Consider the following 16,800-nt stretch of genomic DNA (forward strand, 5'->3'; position numbering starts at 1 on the left):
AAATATAAATGTATCTTTAAACAATCTATAATTCAAACAAGTTTCTTTTTCATTTAATTCTGAAAACCACGATTGTATATATTGATCTTTTAGGCATTGCAACGTTTTCAATTTAAACCATTTTTCGGAACATCGTAAATTGAACTGGTCATGCCAAAAACCACTAAGACCAAGAGCATTTCAACATGTTTTAAATAGGGTGCTTCATATATGTTATTTACAAAGAGGCGATGCAGAAAACGGTACAATACATTTGAAAACTTATTACTATTATTACAATCCACCAATTTAAACCAAAAACTAAATATTCTATTTTTTACGAGGACATCTAGTGGGAATTTGCCTAATTCGCCTAATACCATACACGTTGGGGTCGACTTTCTCAATTTCAAAATAATCTTATAAAAACGTAGCTGTAATTTTGTTGCTAAATTTACCAAATTTGGTCCCCATACTTCACAGCCATATAACATAATCGGTGCAACTATTCTATCAAACAATTCAATTTGAATATCTATGGACAACGACAATTTTCTACACTTCTTTAACAAGCTAAACATTGCTCGAGAGGCCTTATCATATAACAACTTTTGTGATTTATTAAACTTATTATTATAATTAAAAAATAGACCCAAATATTGAAAACCAAACACGACCTCAACTAATTCATCTTTGTATTTAAATAATGGCAATTTTCGTATTTTACCTCTTGAAAAAACAACTATTTTCGTTTTTTTGGCGTTCACCCGCAAACTCCACAGATCGCAGTATTCGGACAACACATTTAGCGAGTCTTGTAATGCTTCTGGGGATTCTGCTAAAATGGTTGTATCATCTGCATATAATAAAATAAACATTTTAAACATCAGCTCAGCATCATCCGGCTGTAAGTCCAACATAGCAACCTCTCTTTCAATAGTAGGGAGGTGTTCAGTTTTATCAAACATATAAGCTTGTAAATCATTTAAATACACAGCAAACAATGCAGGTGACAAGTTTTCCCCTTGATGTACACCGGTAAAACATTGAAAGAAATCTGACTTTTGGTTACCTACCAAAACACATGACTTGGCCTTACTATACAAATTTTGAATAATATGCGCACATCAATTATTTTCAATTTAAGTCACTACATCACACAGACACACACACACACGGACGCACGGACGCACACACACACACACACAAACACATGCGCGCGCATGCACAAACACACACACACACACACACACACACACACACACACACACACACACACACCACACACACATACACAAACACGCACGAACGCACGCACACACACACACACACACACACACTGACACATACACACACACACACACACACACGCACACACACACACACACACACACACACACACCTGCATTAAAATATTCTCCACTTCTACACCATGAAAATTAATTGTGACATACATTCACACATGTACAAACACAGTCCTCATAACGACATGACACAACGGCTGACACAAAGAAGTTGAGGGGCGAGGCGGGGGGTCGGGGAGGGGGGGGGGGGGGGGGTGGTAGAGGAGGATATCGTAGATTGTGGGTCGACAGTACAAGTAATCATAAGAAAGCTCTGTTGCAGCAACGCACGTCGGCTTCTGGTCAGAACAATAATTTCAATAATCACTCTGACGCATGGCAGGTATCAGAACTTGATAAAACTTATCACTTTGACGTAAGTATATTATACCTCTGACGTAGACACTGGCGTCAAACGAAGCAATACTTTGATAAAGCATTTTCAAGGAGATGAAAGTTGCAGATATAGGCCTAATTATTATCATGCCTACATAATAATCAGGCTTGGTTCGAACACCATCGATCAACGACCTTTCTAACCAACGCAGGAGGTCTAATTTACCAGTGAATAAGGTGCTCGTGGTTTTAATTGCCTCTAATACTTTACCAAGAAGAAACAAGAACGCTGAGTGTGATTTACCATTCAGTCAAGCAAATGCACGCTGAAATGCGGTGTAGCGATGTCAGATTTCTTCCTCTGTCACCTTTCTGATTCGGCCTCGTTGATCTTGTATAAACTCCAAACTGAACAAAAAAAACCACACCCTTCGACTGATAGTACTGACGATCGACCTTGGATAATTTACATTCATGGGGTCGAATGTGTCCAACCCGGCAATGTTTTTATTAAAACTAGAAATTTGATTTATCCTTGGCTAAAATGTGTCCCTTCCCATTCAAGGGACGTAACCACTCGGTACACTACACGTTTTCGAAGAAATCGAATTTTGGGGTTAAAATCTATAATAATTCACCACCAATTCACATGCAAGAAACTGACATGCTTTTCGTCCTTGAATAAGTTCACTTCTTTAATTTCAATGACCAGGAAAGAGCATTTCAGTCTCGAGAATATATCGAATGAGTCACGAGAAAGGTGACAGAGCCAGAAAGCTGACATCATTACACCGGCCTTAATATAAAACAGGGGCGGACGAGGGGGGGTGTTTCTGGGGTTTCCGGAAACCCCCCCCCAGCCAAAAAATAAAAATATTTTTGTGTGTTTTTTTGGGTTGAGTTTCAATTTGTTGGGTATTAATCAGTGACAAAATCTGCTGCCTGGAACTGGTAATGATCATCCTCAGAATGCACCAGCTTGCACCATTTTGCATCCTTTTTTTCAAAATTTTCCGGGGGGGCATGCCCCCGGACCCCCCTAGCAAGCTAGGCGCTTCGCGCCGTCGGCTCGGCGCTTCGCGCCTTCACACCCATATCTTCACAATATACTTTTGGAAACCCCCCCCATAAAATGAACTGATCCGCCCCTGTAAAACATCTCCGGTTCCGGCTGACAATGATATTACGGTGCAAGAGCCGGCGCTCGAAACAACCGTGGCTTCATTCGATACATTTGCCCTACCTGGACTAACTTCAATGATATGTCAAAACGTTTGCTGGCAAACCCGGGCTACAACTTAACCGTGACCGTTAGGCTTTCAGTTTCACTTTTTACACTTCTGGTAGCGTTCACTCTAAATCTGACGCTTTAAACAGTCATTTGTTTGTATATTTCGTTGCGAGTCCAGTATATTAGGTATTACTCTTAGACTAGTTTCTGTCCACAGACACAGCTGATAACACACAACATCTGATGTATAAGACAGCTGGAATTGTCACGCTACATTTTAACCTCAGTATGACTCAGTTGGTCTCAGTCAAGCTTTCAAAACGGCTGAAGATATCAAACGGTCTTAGTAGCTCCAGTCTACATGCAACTGAGTTGATAATTTCATTAATGTTCTCTATGTTTTTGATTAGTTTGTTTTGTTTCTTGTTGTGCGTCAAATAATGTTCTTCGATTATTGAAACTGACAAATAAATCGATGCACGTCTATATACTAGTTTGACGCGCACACCGAGTTGTACTATTTTGAAGAAAAAGTGGGCACTACACAGAGTTTTAACAATCACTCAGTGATGATTCGTGACTGATGGCCTCTTGATTTGGTCTATAATAGGCGTCCATGCAGGCTCCTAATAATTATGGACCAGTTGTGTTTTTTTCTGTGTTTAAAAACATAGCCTCGACACCGATTGACCCAAAAATCCATCTCGAGACTAATATTTTGCCTGTGAGTTTTTTCAGTGTGTCGTTCGCGGCATGTGGCTTCGCGGAGACGAGCTTGGCCGTGTCACTTACTATACATATAGTCTCGGTGATGAATGCTTTTTAGTGTTGATCTTTTTAGTTTTAATAGTTATCAATTTTATTATTCCGGCGAAACCGGTGAAATATCCCACATCACATGCCACCAAGTCAAAGAAGGAACAGAGAGAGTTGCGGTTCTTTGAGGAACCACTCTTTTCTCCTTGAGGAAAGTTACTTTGCTACGAGCCGGGGAAACGCCGAAACGCACTGGTCGTAGAGTTGCAAAGCTTCTTTTGTAAAGTAAGCTGTCGTTTCTGAATAATAATGAATATGCGATGTTTGAGTGCTTGCCGTTTTGTTTTGTATAAGGCATTGTTATTAAAGACAGGACAATGTGCAACGGTATCTGGCTTGCCTGAATTTATAACCGAGCTTGGGGACAGGCGCTTGCTGTTGACCTGACAAAGTGGAAGTAGACATCGATAAAGTGGGTGTCAAAAATGAGAACATTGATTATTTAGCCAACAAATGTAGGCTGCATTCTCGTGTAAGAAACCAGGCCGAACCTTAGGAATAGTAATAATTGGAGGTATCGTTCTTGATCTTGATCTTGATATGTTACGCCAACAGGTCCCAAGCTTGGGAATATACGTTGGCGGAGTTTGGGGAGAGCACTTGGTGTTTTAGTCAGCGGTTGGCAGTTTTCCTCTGAATTCGTTGACCGTTGACGACTGGATCGTGTTGTCATCAAGGTTGTTCCAGTCAATAACTGTTCTTGTGAAAAAAGAATACTTGTACACTGGTGTTTTAGTACACTCCACAGTAAAGCACTGGCTGTTGTTTCTTGTGATATTTCTGACTGTGGCTGATGATGTAAAGTCTTTGTTCACTCGTTGTTTCACTTGTCTTTTTGATTTTTGTTGCTGGATGAATTTCTCAGGGGGTACTGCGGGGACCAGCCCTCTGACCACTTTGAACAGAAATGTGAGTCTCTGTTGTTTCCGGCGTTCCTGGAGTGGGGGAAGCTGTAGTCTGCTGAGCATCTCTGAGACACATCCTGGGTTTCGGTCCCTGTAGTTTTGGGTAATGAATCTGGCTGCTCGTTTCTGTACATTTTCCAGGCTGTCTATATCGCCTTGTTTGTACGGATCCCAGACGAGACAGCTGTACTCCAGGGTTGAGCGGATGAGGGACACATAGGCAGTACGTCTACAGCTTTGGGGGCAGGAACGGAGGTTTCTTCTAAGTAGGCCGAGGGTGGAATTTGCCTTTTTGACGATTTTGTATAAATCGTTCTCTGTGTTTGTGTATCGTTCTCTGTGTTTGTGAGAAAAAAAATGGCAAGCGAGCTCTGAGCAGCGCAGCGATTAGGCCTGGCACTCACCTATACATGTAATTTCAGCAGGACAGACGACGCACTGCAGATTATTTCAGCCCGCTACACGCTGCATGAAAAGAAAACAGGTCAAATACTTGTCATCATAGTAATCCCTACCGCGGCATCAATAATATATATGCAGTGCCGCTGACTGCGCAGGTATATTCTACCCATTTATACATTTACAGAAGCGCGGCGCTCTCACTAGCGCAGGGATTGTGGAAGAAATCTTGATAATAATATCTTGAAAATATGAGGGAAATGTGGGTGTTTGCTTAAACATTGTTATATATTGTAAGTATATATATAATACACCAGTTCACAGTTCCGGCGCTTACATGGAACGAAGAAGGAAAACGGAAGAGGAGGAAGAACAAAAACACTCGCAAAAACGATCTGCAGATCCATTCAAATCCACCAGAAAAACAAGAAAAATTGCGTGTTTGTGTACCCGATGTAATCCTAAGAACATTTACACTCTTTCTTCAGACACTCCAAAGCAACTTCGAATTCAGGGCTGGAAGACTACAAAATTTCACTTTCTGCAGACTGAATCTACGCGTTCTAATAAACCAGAAGAAAAAGAAGAAAATTACCTGAAAAACGATCTGTGCATGCGCAAATTCCAATATGGCCGCGCAACTGTTAATCGCAAATCGGTGTATTTTGACAACAGCGCAGCGATATGGTGCTGGTGAAAGAGTGAGAGCAAGTTTGAGAGAGATAGAGAGAGAATGATGCTCCGTTTTTCATTTTATTTACATTTTTATTTCTCAAATAGATCAGATAGATGTAAACTGTTGTAAACTTTGCGATCGTGAAGGAAATATAACAGCAGAATACATTGCGCGTCGCCAATTGCAGTGCTCCTCGAAGCGCCACGCGTCGTAAATCGCAACACTGCAGAACGCGCCGCGCTTACTGAATCCACTTTGAAAAAAATTGTTCAGTCAGAAGAGAGCTTAACTACAAGTCAAAACTATCGGACAGTTCACCGGCCAGGGGTCAGAACAATGCATCAGATAAAAAAACAACATTATTTGTCCAGGTCTAAGACCAACAATGGTGCTTTGGTCTGCCATGGCTGGTTTTCAATTTTAATAGCAGTATCTTGATTTGATATATATATATATGATATTTCAGGTGGTAATTTTAAAATCATTGGTCGAAACTTTCGCTCTGATATTTACCCCAAGCGATGGTTTGGTGGTTGTAGAAATTAGGATTATTTGTTGTCCTAGAATTGTTTGAGCTAGAAGAATGACGCCCCAGGAAGTGAGAACTTATTTGTAATTTAGTTAATCATTGATTATTTAGTTTACTTGTTTCTATTTCAATACTTAATTGTACCCTATTAGTAATAGTTTAGACCTACTAATGGTGATTAAGAATAAGATGAAGCAGTGGTTGGTTAATTAGGAGAGCAAGTGCCAAGTACATTGAGTGGTACTATAGGGAGGTTTATCTCACATACACATGCACTCACACATGTATATGTATGCCTTGATTGATCAATACAAGTACAAGGTTCATAATGTTTGTGAGTAAGAATAACGTCTTCTCAAAATTCAGTCTTACAGTTGGCTGTTTATTTGATTGATTTTCACACACTTCTTCTGTCAACAGCTGTTAGTAATGTTTTGCATGTTGCAGAAGTCAGGGTAAGCAGAATACACCATATGTTGTGTTTGAATTGAAAATGTCCTCAGAAATGAAGAAAATCTGTTTTATTACTTTTAATGCAAATTTAAGGTACCCTGTGCACTTCAGTCACCAAAACCACTGAGTCTTGAAGGGTTTCGGCTAGCTCAGGACTTAATAGTTTTGGTAATATATAATGTATATCGTCCAGCGTTAAGTTTCTATTTGTGAGGCGGATAGGTTGACGACATTTTTGTTATACTTATTTATACCACTTTATGTGAGTTGTTTTGTATCTTTGTATCTGTCCACAAGAAGATTTATATTGAAGCTTTAGAATGTTGCTGTCTGGATGACAGTCTTTTAAGTGTATAATTTTACAGCAAAATGTACAGTCAGTTTTATACTCCTAAAAGTATGTTTGATTCATTTGAACTTTATGGAAGTTGTGTACACATTCTCTCAACTAGTTTGAGTGTTATGCGTATTTTTTTAATTTCCCCAGTTAGATTGGAGACTTAGTATGCTGCATGGGCACTTTAGATGTATTGTGATCATGAGTAGTGGAAATTGGAATTACACTATAATGTTCTTCATTTGTATAAACCCAACAGTACATGTACCGCTACTGTATGAATGTGACCTCGTCATCCAATACCCAAGACTTGAAAACTGACATCCTCCTTTTTTTCTCACAAGCCGCATGGTTATCAGCACTTGTCTGTTGCTCAAGAGTATTCTTTTGCAACGCAGGCAAGACTATCAACTACTGTGAAATACCTCAGTTGACAGGAAAAATTCATTCACAAAACTTTGTCTGTGGGCTAAATTGCTGACTGACAGACTGTCGTAGCGAAGGCTGGGAAACAGTTACATGTGTTTTGCTGTTGATTATCTAGCAATTCTATTAAGTATATTTATTATGATTTGAGTAATCTTGTTAAGATGTGGTGTTGAAATTCAGATGAAAGAGGAAAGGGGACTTTTTAATGTGGAGATCTTTTGTTAAAGTTGATTTATTTTGGACAGTTTATCATGCTGCATGGTGGGTATCATCTGTAGGTGTGCAGATCATCATTTTTCTTTTTTTTAATTATTTTTCTTTTTTTAATTATTTTTCATTACTTTATTGTCCTATTGCTGGGAAATTTGGGTCGCTGCCTCCCAGTGGAAAGCTAGCAGCAGCAGAGTCTCGCTACCCAGGTGTGTGCGTGTTTAGGTGTAATCAACCACCTGCACTAATGGCAGAATGACCAAGATCTTTTACCTGCCACAGGGGTGACAGGGGGGTGGAACATGGATACCGACTCTGAGTCTGCACATAAGTTGACCCGTGTCCGTCCTGGCCCGGAATCGAACTTGCGACCATAGGATGATATGTCCAGTGCTCTTCCAACTGAGCTATTATCTATGATTATTTTTTTCCAGACCGTTTGAATCCGCACAACCATGCCACCCAAGCCTACAGGTGCCTTGCTGACCAAGCTGAGAGGCTTGATGAAGAGCAGCAGCCATGTGACCAAACCTATACAGGCCTACATCATACCTACAGGAGATGCTCACCAGGTCTGCTTCACCCCCCGCGTGTTAGGGGGAAGAATTTACCCGATGCTCCCCAGCATGTCGTAAGAGGCGACTATAACGGATTCTGTTTCTCCTTTTACCCTTGTTAAGTGTTTCTTGTATAGAATATAGTCAATGTTTGTAAAGATTTTAGTCAAGCAGTATGTAAGAAATGTTAAGTCCTTTGTACTGGAAACTTGCATTCTCCCAGTAAGGTAATATATTGTACTACGTTGCAAGCCCCTGGAGCACATTTTTGATTAGTGCTTTTGTGAACAAGAAACAATTGACAAGAGGCTCTATCCCATCTTCTTCCCTTTCCCCGTCGCGATATAATCTTCGTGGTTGAAAACGACGTTAAACACCAAATAAAGAAAGAAAGAAAGAAAGGTCTGCTTCATCTATACATTGTATCCTAGCTGCTGGTGGGTGTAGTGGAAGTTAAGCTTACTATTCGTATTCACTGACACAGCCAAACCTGTGGTGGCGATCACCTCTTGATAACAACCACCTGCCCATTACAACCACCCCAAATAAAACCCTGACAAGGTTCTTTCCTATATAATCATATTTATAGTCAGTATAATTTGAATTTGCAAAAGCTGATCTGTTTGTTGTAATTTAATTGTTATATTTTCTTTGATTGTTTTTTATTTTGTAAGACCTGATTTTCTGGATAAAAAGATCACTATTTTGATAATGTTTTCTCAATTTTTGTATACCCTCTAAACAAGTGCTTTTATTCGCAGAGTGAATACGTGGCAGAGTGTGATCAGCGTCGTACGTTCATAACTGGATTCACTGGGTCGGCTGGTATGTTCAACATCATTTATTGTTTATTTGTTTAATACAGTGGAACCCCACTTTAGACCCCCTTTTGAAGACTTTGTTTTTCTCTTATCAGATTTCTGCTCATCGCCCTTGTTAATTTACAAATTTTGTAAAGAACTAATTTCCTTGTCTTTTTGTAGGCCTTGAAATGTGTGCTCCACTGTACAATACATGTATCCGTTTATTGTTGGAATATGTATTCTGTTGACTTCCTGTGTGTTTTTTGACTCACATGCGAAGCAAAAGTGAGTCTATGTACTCACCCGAGTCGTCCGTCCGTCCGTCCGGACGTCCGGACGTCCGTCCGGAAAACTTTAACGTTGGATATTTCTTGGACACTATTCAGTCTATCAGTACCAAATTTGGCAAGATGGTGTATGATGACAAGGCCCCAAAAAACATACATAGCATCTTGACCTTGCTTCAAGGTCAAGGTCGCAGGGGCCATAAATGTTGCCTAAAAAACAGCTATTTTTCACATTTTTCCCATTTTCTCTGAAGTTTTTGAGATTGAATACCTCACCTACATATGATATATAGGGCAAAGTAAGCCCCATCTTTTGATACCAGTTTGGTTTACCTTGCTTCAAGGTCAAGGTCACAGGAGCTCTTCAAAGTTGGATTGTATACATATTTTGAAGTGACCTTGACCCTGAACTATGGAAGATAACTGTTTCAAACTTAAAAATTATGTGGGGCACATGTTATGCTTTCATCATGAGACACATTTGGTCACATATGATCAAGGTCAAGGTCACTTTGACCCTTATGAAATGTGACCAAAATAAGGTAGTGAACCACTAAAAGTGACCATATCTCATGGTAGAAAGAGCCAATAAGCACCATTGTACTTCCTATGTCTTGAATTAACAGCTTTGTGTTGCATGACCTTGGATGACCTTGACCTTGGGTCAAGGTCACATGTATTTTGGTAGGAAAAATGTGTAAAGCAGTTCTTAGTGTATGATGTCATTGCTAGGTTTAGTTACCCTAAAGGTCGAGGTCAAGCATGTGAGTCGTATGGGCTTTGTAGCGGAATGTGGGGAAGAAAGATTTAGAAAAGTAGAAGTACTTTCAAACTCCCACACTTGAGTTTTATTGCTAAAAAAACTCAACAACAAACGCAATTCTTTATAGGTGGATTCTACGAAGTATAAATTTCGGTTTATTTTCCGATGGATGAATGGTGTATCAAAAAAGAAAAGATTCGAAAAGTTAGGAAAGTTAGTTCATCGCGCACGATTCATATCACACGAGTTCAAGAGACACAGAACAAGCACGTCTGTTTTTTTCCTTGGTGTTACTTAAATTAGTTGTGAAGAATTGGTTCGCCTGACGGTCTGACGATGACGAAAAGGTCTATCCCAGTTGAAACCATGCTTGCTCGTGACTCGTTGGTTTTCCCCATCCAGTTCATGTTCTTTGAAGTGTTCGGTAAATATACTCTGCCTCGACGTCCTTGGACATCTCCACCCAGAACCCGGAACCCGGAACGTCTGCAATTAACAAACCTTGGTTCAGCTCTATAATTGGTTCATACAATCATAGAACTTACTGAGTGGTTTGTTCTGCGGCTGGTCTGGTCCTTCTCCCATCGCAGTGACCAGCTAAACAAAATAAAACAACTGAGCCCAAAGTGCTCTAATCCAAACGTTCAAGTTGCCGCCACATCACGGCTTCCACTTGCACAACAACTACATAACACGATACATGCATCATATTACGATATTACAGAACAACAAGAAAATATTTGCGGTAACGACTTGACCGTTGCGAAATCTCCCGGCTGGCCATTTGGTTACCAGCTGAGTTGACTGCGCAGGCGAAAATCGGAAAGGCTTTGGCAAGCTTGACTTGAATGAGCTACTCACCCTTCGACGTAAGTTATCCTGCTATTAATGTGACACGCGTCGCATGCTGTTTCTTGACCAGCGAATTAAGACGTTCGTCAGCCTGCCCGTGCGCCTGTCCTCGTGTCTCAACGCAGAATCCCAGATCGCTGTTGACCTGCCTCCTAATAATTGGCTGCACCATACGTGACGCGAGAGACTTTTTACACGTCACTAAAGAAGACTCTCACGCGCCGTCTCCTTCTGGTCTCGGTACCTTCATGCGCCGTCTCCTTCCGGTCTCGGTTAAATCGGATAAATATTATTGACTAAACATGACTAAACACTGCAAACCACTGCAATACACAAACTTATTTTCTGAATCGCGTTCCGCGACAAAGGCCCCCCCTTCTGAAGCGAAAACTAGTTTTAGCTCTTTCTCAGACAATAAGTTTTATTTCATTTAACCCTGAAAATACTTCACCTCCTTTCCACTTGCTATCCTATTCATCTCTGGAAGCTCACCACCTCTCAGTTTACTACTACTCCTCTTCTGCGGGTTCCGCCGATCTCGCGGCCGCTCCGTCGGGAACATCCGACGCGGTTCTTTCCACGTACAACTTCAGCAAGTTGGCGTGGTACACCTTGACCTTGTTTCCCATTTGTACTCTATAGTTGCAAGATCCCACTCTATCAACTATCTTGTAAGGTCCTTTCCAAGTCAGCTGAAGCTTGTTGTGCTTCACTGGTAACAAAATCAAAACTTTGTCACCCTTTGCCAGGTGCCTTTGGCGTGTGTTTTTATCGTACGCCCGTGCGTGTCTGAGCGAGGCTTTGCTCAGGTTTTCCCTGGCTAGAGTGCACGTTTGTTCTATTTTGTTCGAGAGATCGACAATGTGACCTATTGTCGTCCTCAACTCTTCACTGGACTCGTCATCAGTCCAAATCTGCCTGAGTACCTGCATGGGTCCTCGGACCTCTCTCCCGTACAAGAGTTCGAACGGAGAGAACATCAGGCTTTCTTGGGGCACCTCGCGGTATGCAAACAGTAGAGCGGGAATAAATTTATCCCACTCCTTGGGCTGCTCTTGGCACATACGCTTCATCATTGACTTGAGAGTAGAGTTCAGTTTCTCTGTTAACCCATTGGTTTGAGCATGAAACGGACTGGTGCGCAATCGTTTCACCCCTAGCAACCTGTTGACTTCAGTCATGTATCCACCTACAAACTGTCCCCCCTGATCAGTCAACACTTCTTTGGGTAGTCCGAAACGCGTCCACATCTCAAACAGAGCATCCGCGACCGTCTCTGAGCTGATGTCTTTCAGCGGAACGGCCTCCGCGTACCTAGTCGCGTGATCGATCATGGTAAGGATGTACCGATGCCCCCGCGCCGAAGCAGGTAGGATGGGGCCGATGATATCAACACCAACGCGTTCGAAAGGGGTGTTCATCAGCGGGACTTTCTGGAGGGGTACCTTCCTAGTTGCTCCCTTAGGAGTACTTCTTTGGCAGGCATCACATGATGCACAGTAGCGTCTCACATCTCCGCAGATGCCTGGCCAGAAAAAGTCTCGCCAGATTCTGTCTCTGGTTTTCCTAGCGCCTAAGTGACCTGACATGGGTGAATCATGCACCAAACCCATCACTTCGTCCCTAAACTTTTTAGGCACCACCACCTGCTTGTATTCTGTATCTTTGGACGAGTAGACCCTGTACAGAATATCCTTCTTCCATACGTAACGAGTCCCTGTTTTGATCTTCTGGTCTGCGACCGCGCGAGCCTTGACCAAGTCAGGGTCGTTTCGTTGCTCAGCTTTCAGATCATCAGGTTTGATCTGCCCTATCAGAGTTTCCTTGGGAATAACCTTCACTGGCTTTTCCTTGCTTTTTGCTTCTTGCTGTCGAGTGACTACGGGAGCACAAGTCTCCGCTCTTGCTCGGAACAAAGGCACCCCTGTCTCGACATTTTGACTATCGGTCCTCACGTTACCGATCAACACCGGATGCACCGGCCTATCCATCACCAACACCTTGGTAATGCCACTGAAAAATGGAGTTCGCATCTCCACTTCAGCTATCGGGAGCTCTCTAGTCACACGGGAATCGGCTAACACTACTCTCTTTGCTTCGCCCGTGTACTTCTCCCTCGGAACTATCTCGCTGTCCACAATGATAGCGGAAGCTCCCGTATCCCTTATCGCTCTCACCGTCTTGCCTTCGACGGTAGCTTCACACTGCGGCTCAAACACGAGGTTACAGCATTTCTCACATACTGCGGGAGGTTCCTGAACGTCCACCGCTGCCAATGTGATCGTTGATGCAGAGCTAGGCTTATTGTTGGGTTTGCTCTTGGGACACTGACGCGCCAGGTGAGGTCCGCCACATAGAAAACAACCACTGGGACCCGACCTCTGTCCCTCCGATGCGTTGCCGAACCTGAAGTTATCTGTTCTCACGTTCGCGAGGGGTTTGGATCCACCGTTGGGTTGGTTATGCACTGTTTTGGGTGGATTAGGGATCGCCCGGCGATGTTCCGATTCGCGCGACTCCTCGTACACGCGCGCGTGTTTGAGCGCCTCATCGACATTGATCGGGTTACGCTCCCGCACGAACCGAGCTTGTTCAAAGGGTAGCCATTCTAGAAACCTTTCCATGATGATCAGACTTTTTGGGTCATGTGCTTTACCCTCTCTCTTTGCTAGCTCCACCCACCTGTCAAAATACAGTTGAATCCTCGTCAACCCTTCCTTTGCGCTTTCCCCAGCCTCTTTCTTGGCGCCCCTAAACTTTTTCCGGTACGCCTCTGATGTCAGCTGGAACTTTTCCAGAATAGCGGCCTTTACCGTGTTGTAGTCCTTTGCCTCTTCATCTGACAATCTGGCATATGCCTCGCGTGCTTTGCCTTTGAGTTGGCAGCCTAGTCGCGCTCCCCAATCATCATCATCCCATTTCGAGATTTTTGCTACCCTTTCGAATTGACGAAAGTATGCCTCGAGATCATCTTTATCATCCAGATATGGTAGCTTCAATTTGATTGATTTCTCATGCCCGGGACCCGCATCGTTGCCTAACTCGCGAGCGTTCTGGTTGCGGTTGCCTTCAGCTTGATTCTGCAACTCGATACGACGCAGTTCGAAGTCTCGCTCTTCGCGCCTATCTTCTCTCTCTGCCGCGATCCTACGCTCTTCAGCCTGGAGAGCTTCTCTCCGTCTACTCTCCTCCAACTCCAGGTTATCTTTTCTCTTCTTCTCCTCCAGCTCCTCGAGCCGGCGTTTTTCGATATACTCTGCTAAGGGTTTACCTGATAAGCCTAGTACGTTGCCGTCACGCTGGTATGCCACTAGAGGTGAGTCCACCTCTGCTACCTGACGTGGGCGGGGCATGTTTACTCTACTCTAGAATAAATGTCACTAAGGTTTACCTGTAGGAAAAAAAATCACTAGATACCTCGCCTCAGTCAATCTTAGTTCGACCCAGACGATACCAGGTTTGACTGTTGTAGCCGTAGACTAGCCTCGACACTCTGTTAGACAATACCCTACTTCTAACGAAAGTGACCTTGACTCCAAGCCAAGCTGCTAACTACTGCTACTTATGTTGATTGTGACTCCGACCCTGTCGTAGATTACCAATACAACATTTCAGCTGCACTAATTCACACTGATTAGTTACAACCGTGACGGATTATAGACTTTACTTTGAACCTTTGAACAAAGAAGCTAAACTCGATTTAAATTAGTCCTAACACCACCTCACTCTGGTTATGTTGACTCAATTTAAATCTCTACTCTACTAGGTTAGTCGTAGTCTCAACTACTCCGAATTGGTACGACCTAACTTAGTTCACTGATCTAACTTCTACTCAAGTTAGATCCAGTTACCTGTTGAACCTCGTTCAACCTAAAAGAGCTTGGGTTCAGTTCGACTAGTACTTTACCGTTATCTTCAAAAGATGTAGGGTGAAAGAAATATAATTTAGAGTGCTGCTGTTGCCGTCCAATCCTCGCCCGAGCAGTCGCCGCTTTCTTGTGTTAGCTTACTAATCTACTCAAGATTAACTAACATACATGTATAGCTTCTCTAGTCTACTCAAGACTAACTATCATGCATAAGAAACAGACGTGCTGTGCTGCGATGGGGATAAGGATAGACAACCTCCGCACACCTACAAAAATTTGCGTTGTTGGCCACATAGAAAAAAAAGAAGATCTAGCTCATAAAATCGTATCCCGGACACGAGCCCCCACTGTAGCGGAATGTGGGGAAGAAAGATTTAGAAAAGTAGAAGTACTTTCAAACTCCCACACTTGAGTTTTATTGCTAAAAAAAACTCAACAACAAACGCAATTCTTTATAGGTGGATTCTACGAAGTATAAATTTCGGTTTATTTTCCGATGGATGAATGGTGTATCAAAAAAGAAAAGATTCGAAAAGTTAGGAAAGTTAGTTCATCGCGCACGATTCATATCACACGAGTTCGAGAGACACAGAACAAGCACGTCTGTTTTTTTCCTTGGTGTTACTTAAATTAGTTGTGAAGAATTGGTTCGCCTGACGGTCTGACGATGACGAAAAGGTCTATCCCAGTTGAAACCATGCTTGCTCGTGACTCGTTGGTTTTCCCCATCCAGTTCATGTTCTTTGAAGTGTTCGGTAAATATACTCTGCCTCGACGTCCTTGGACATCTTCACCCAGAACCCGGAACCCGGAACGTCTGCAATTAACAAACCTTGGTTCAGCTCTATAATTGGTTCATACAATCATAGAACTTACTGAGTGGTTTGTTCTGCGGCTGGTCTGGTCCTTCTCCCATCGCAGTGACCAGCTAAACAAAATAAAACAACTGAGCCCAAAGTGCTCTAATCCAAACGTTCAAGTTGCCGCCACATCACGGCTTCCACTTGCACAACAACTACATAACCCGATAAATGCATCATATTACGATATTACAGAACAACAAGAAAATATTTGCGGTAACGACTTGACCGTTGCGAAATCTCCCGGCTGGCCATTTGGTTACCAGCTGAGTTGACTGCGCAGGCGAAAATCGGAAAGGCTTTGGCAAGCTTGACTTGAATGAGCTACTCACCCTTCGACGTAAGTTATCCTGCTATTAATGTGACACGCGTCGCATGCTGTTTCTTGACCAGCGAATTAAGACGTTCGTCAGCCTGCCCGTGCGCCTGTCCTCGTGTCTCAACGCAGAATCCCAGATCGCTGTTGACCTGCCTCCTGATAATTGGCTGCGCCATACGTGACGCGAGAGACTTTTTACACGTCACTAAAGAAGACTCTCACGCGCCGTCTCCTTCTGGTCTCGGTACCTTCATGCGCCGTCTCCTTCCGGTCTCGGTTAAATCGGATAAATATTATTGACTAAACATGACTAAACACTGCAAACCACTGCAATACACAAACTTATTTTCTGAATCGCGTTCCGCGACAGGCTTTGCCCTTCTTGTTCTGTTTGTTTACATATCAGTACACCTTCAATGATAAGGTAAAAATTTCTTGTGTCAGCCTTTTCAGTAGATATTCAGGAACGTTGATTTGAAGAATATTCCAGCGAATCATATAGAAGCAGAATGAGAGATGATTGCTTTGTGGAGCCTTATCTTTATTAAAATTACTACAAGCGCTGTGGAGGAGCTGTTTGTTGTATGTTAGCTGAATAGACTAAATATCTCTGTTTATTTGCTTGTCTGTTTCTTGAATAGGTTGTTGGGGAATTTGTATGTGTGTGTGTGTGTGCATGTCCATGTGGGTGTGCATATTTATGTGTGTGTCAATGAAAGTGTTACAAAGGTATCTAAAGCAGAAAATGTTACGGTTTTAGGCACAGGAGCTTGTATCCAATCGCCGGTCGATCATTATTTACTCCTTATTCCATTTATTTACTCCTTATTCCATACAGTCTCCTTAC

The 16,800-nt window shown here is 42.5% G+C and overlaps 1 protein-coding gene across 1 annotated transcript in view; it reads left to right on the forward strand.

Moving 5' to 3' along the window:
* Window positions 1–3,855: 3,855 nt before the first annotated feature.
* Window positions 3,856–16,800, forward strand: part of LOC138981518 (xaa-Pro aminopeptidase 1-like) — a 42,158-nt gene continuing 29,213 nt past the window's right edge. The window contains exons 1-3 of the mRNA XM_070354463.1: window positions 3,856–3,930; window positions 8,078–8,215; window positions 8,962–9,025. Of these exons, the coding sequence (XP_070210564.1) occupies window positions 8,099–8,215; window positions 8,962–9,025 (181 nt within the window). The 5' untranslated portion in view covers window positions 3,856–3,930; window positions 8,078–8,098. The remainder of the gene's footprint in view (window positions 3,931–8,077; window positions 8,216–8,961; window positions 9,026–16,800) is intronic.

Source organism: Littorina saxatilis, linkage group LG12 (assembly GCF_037325665.1).
Source record: "Littorina saxatilis isolate snail1 linkage group LG12, US_GU_Lsax_2.0, whole genome shotgun sequence".
NCBI lineage: Eukaryota > Metazoa > Mollusca > Gastropoda > Littorinimorpha > Littorinidae > Littorina > Littorina saxatilis.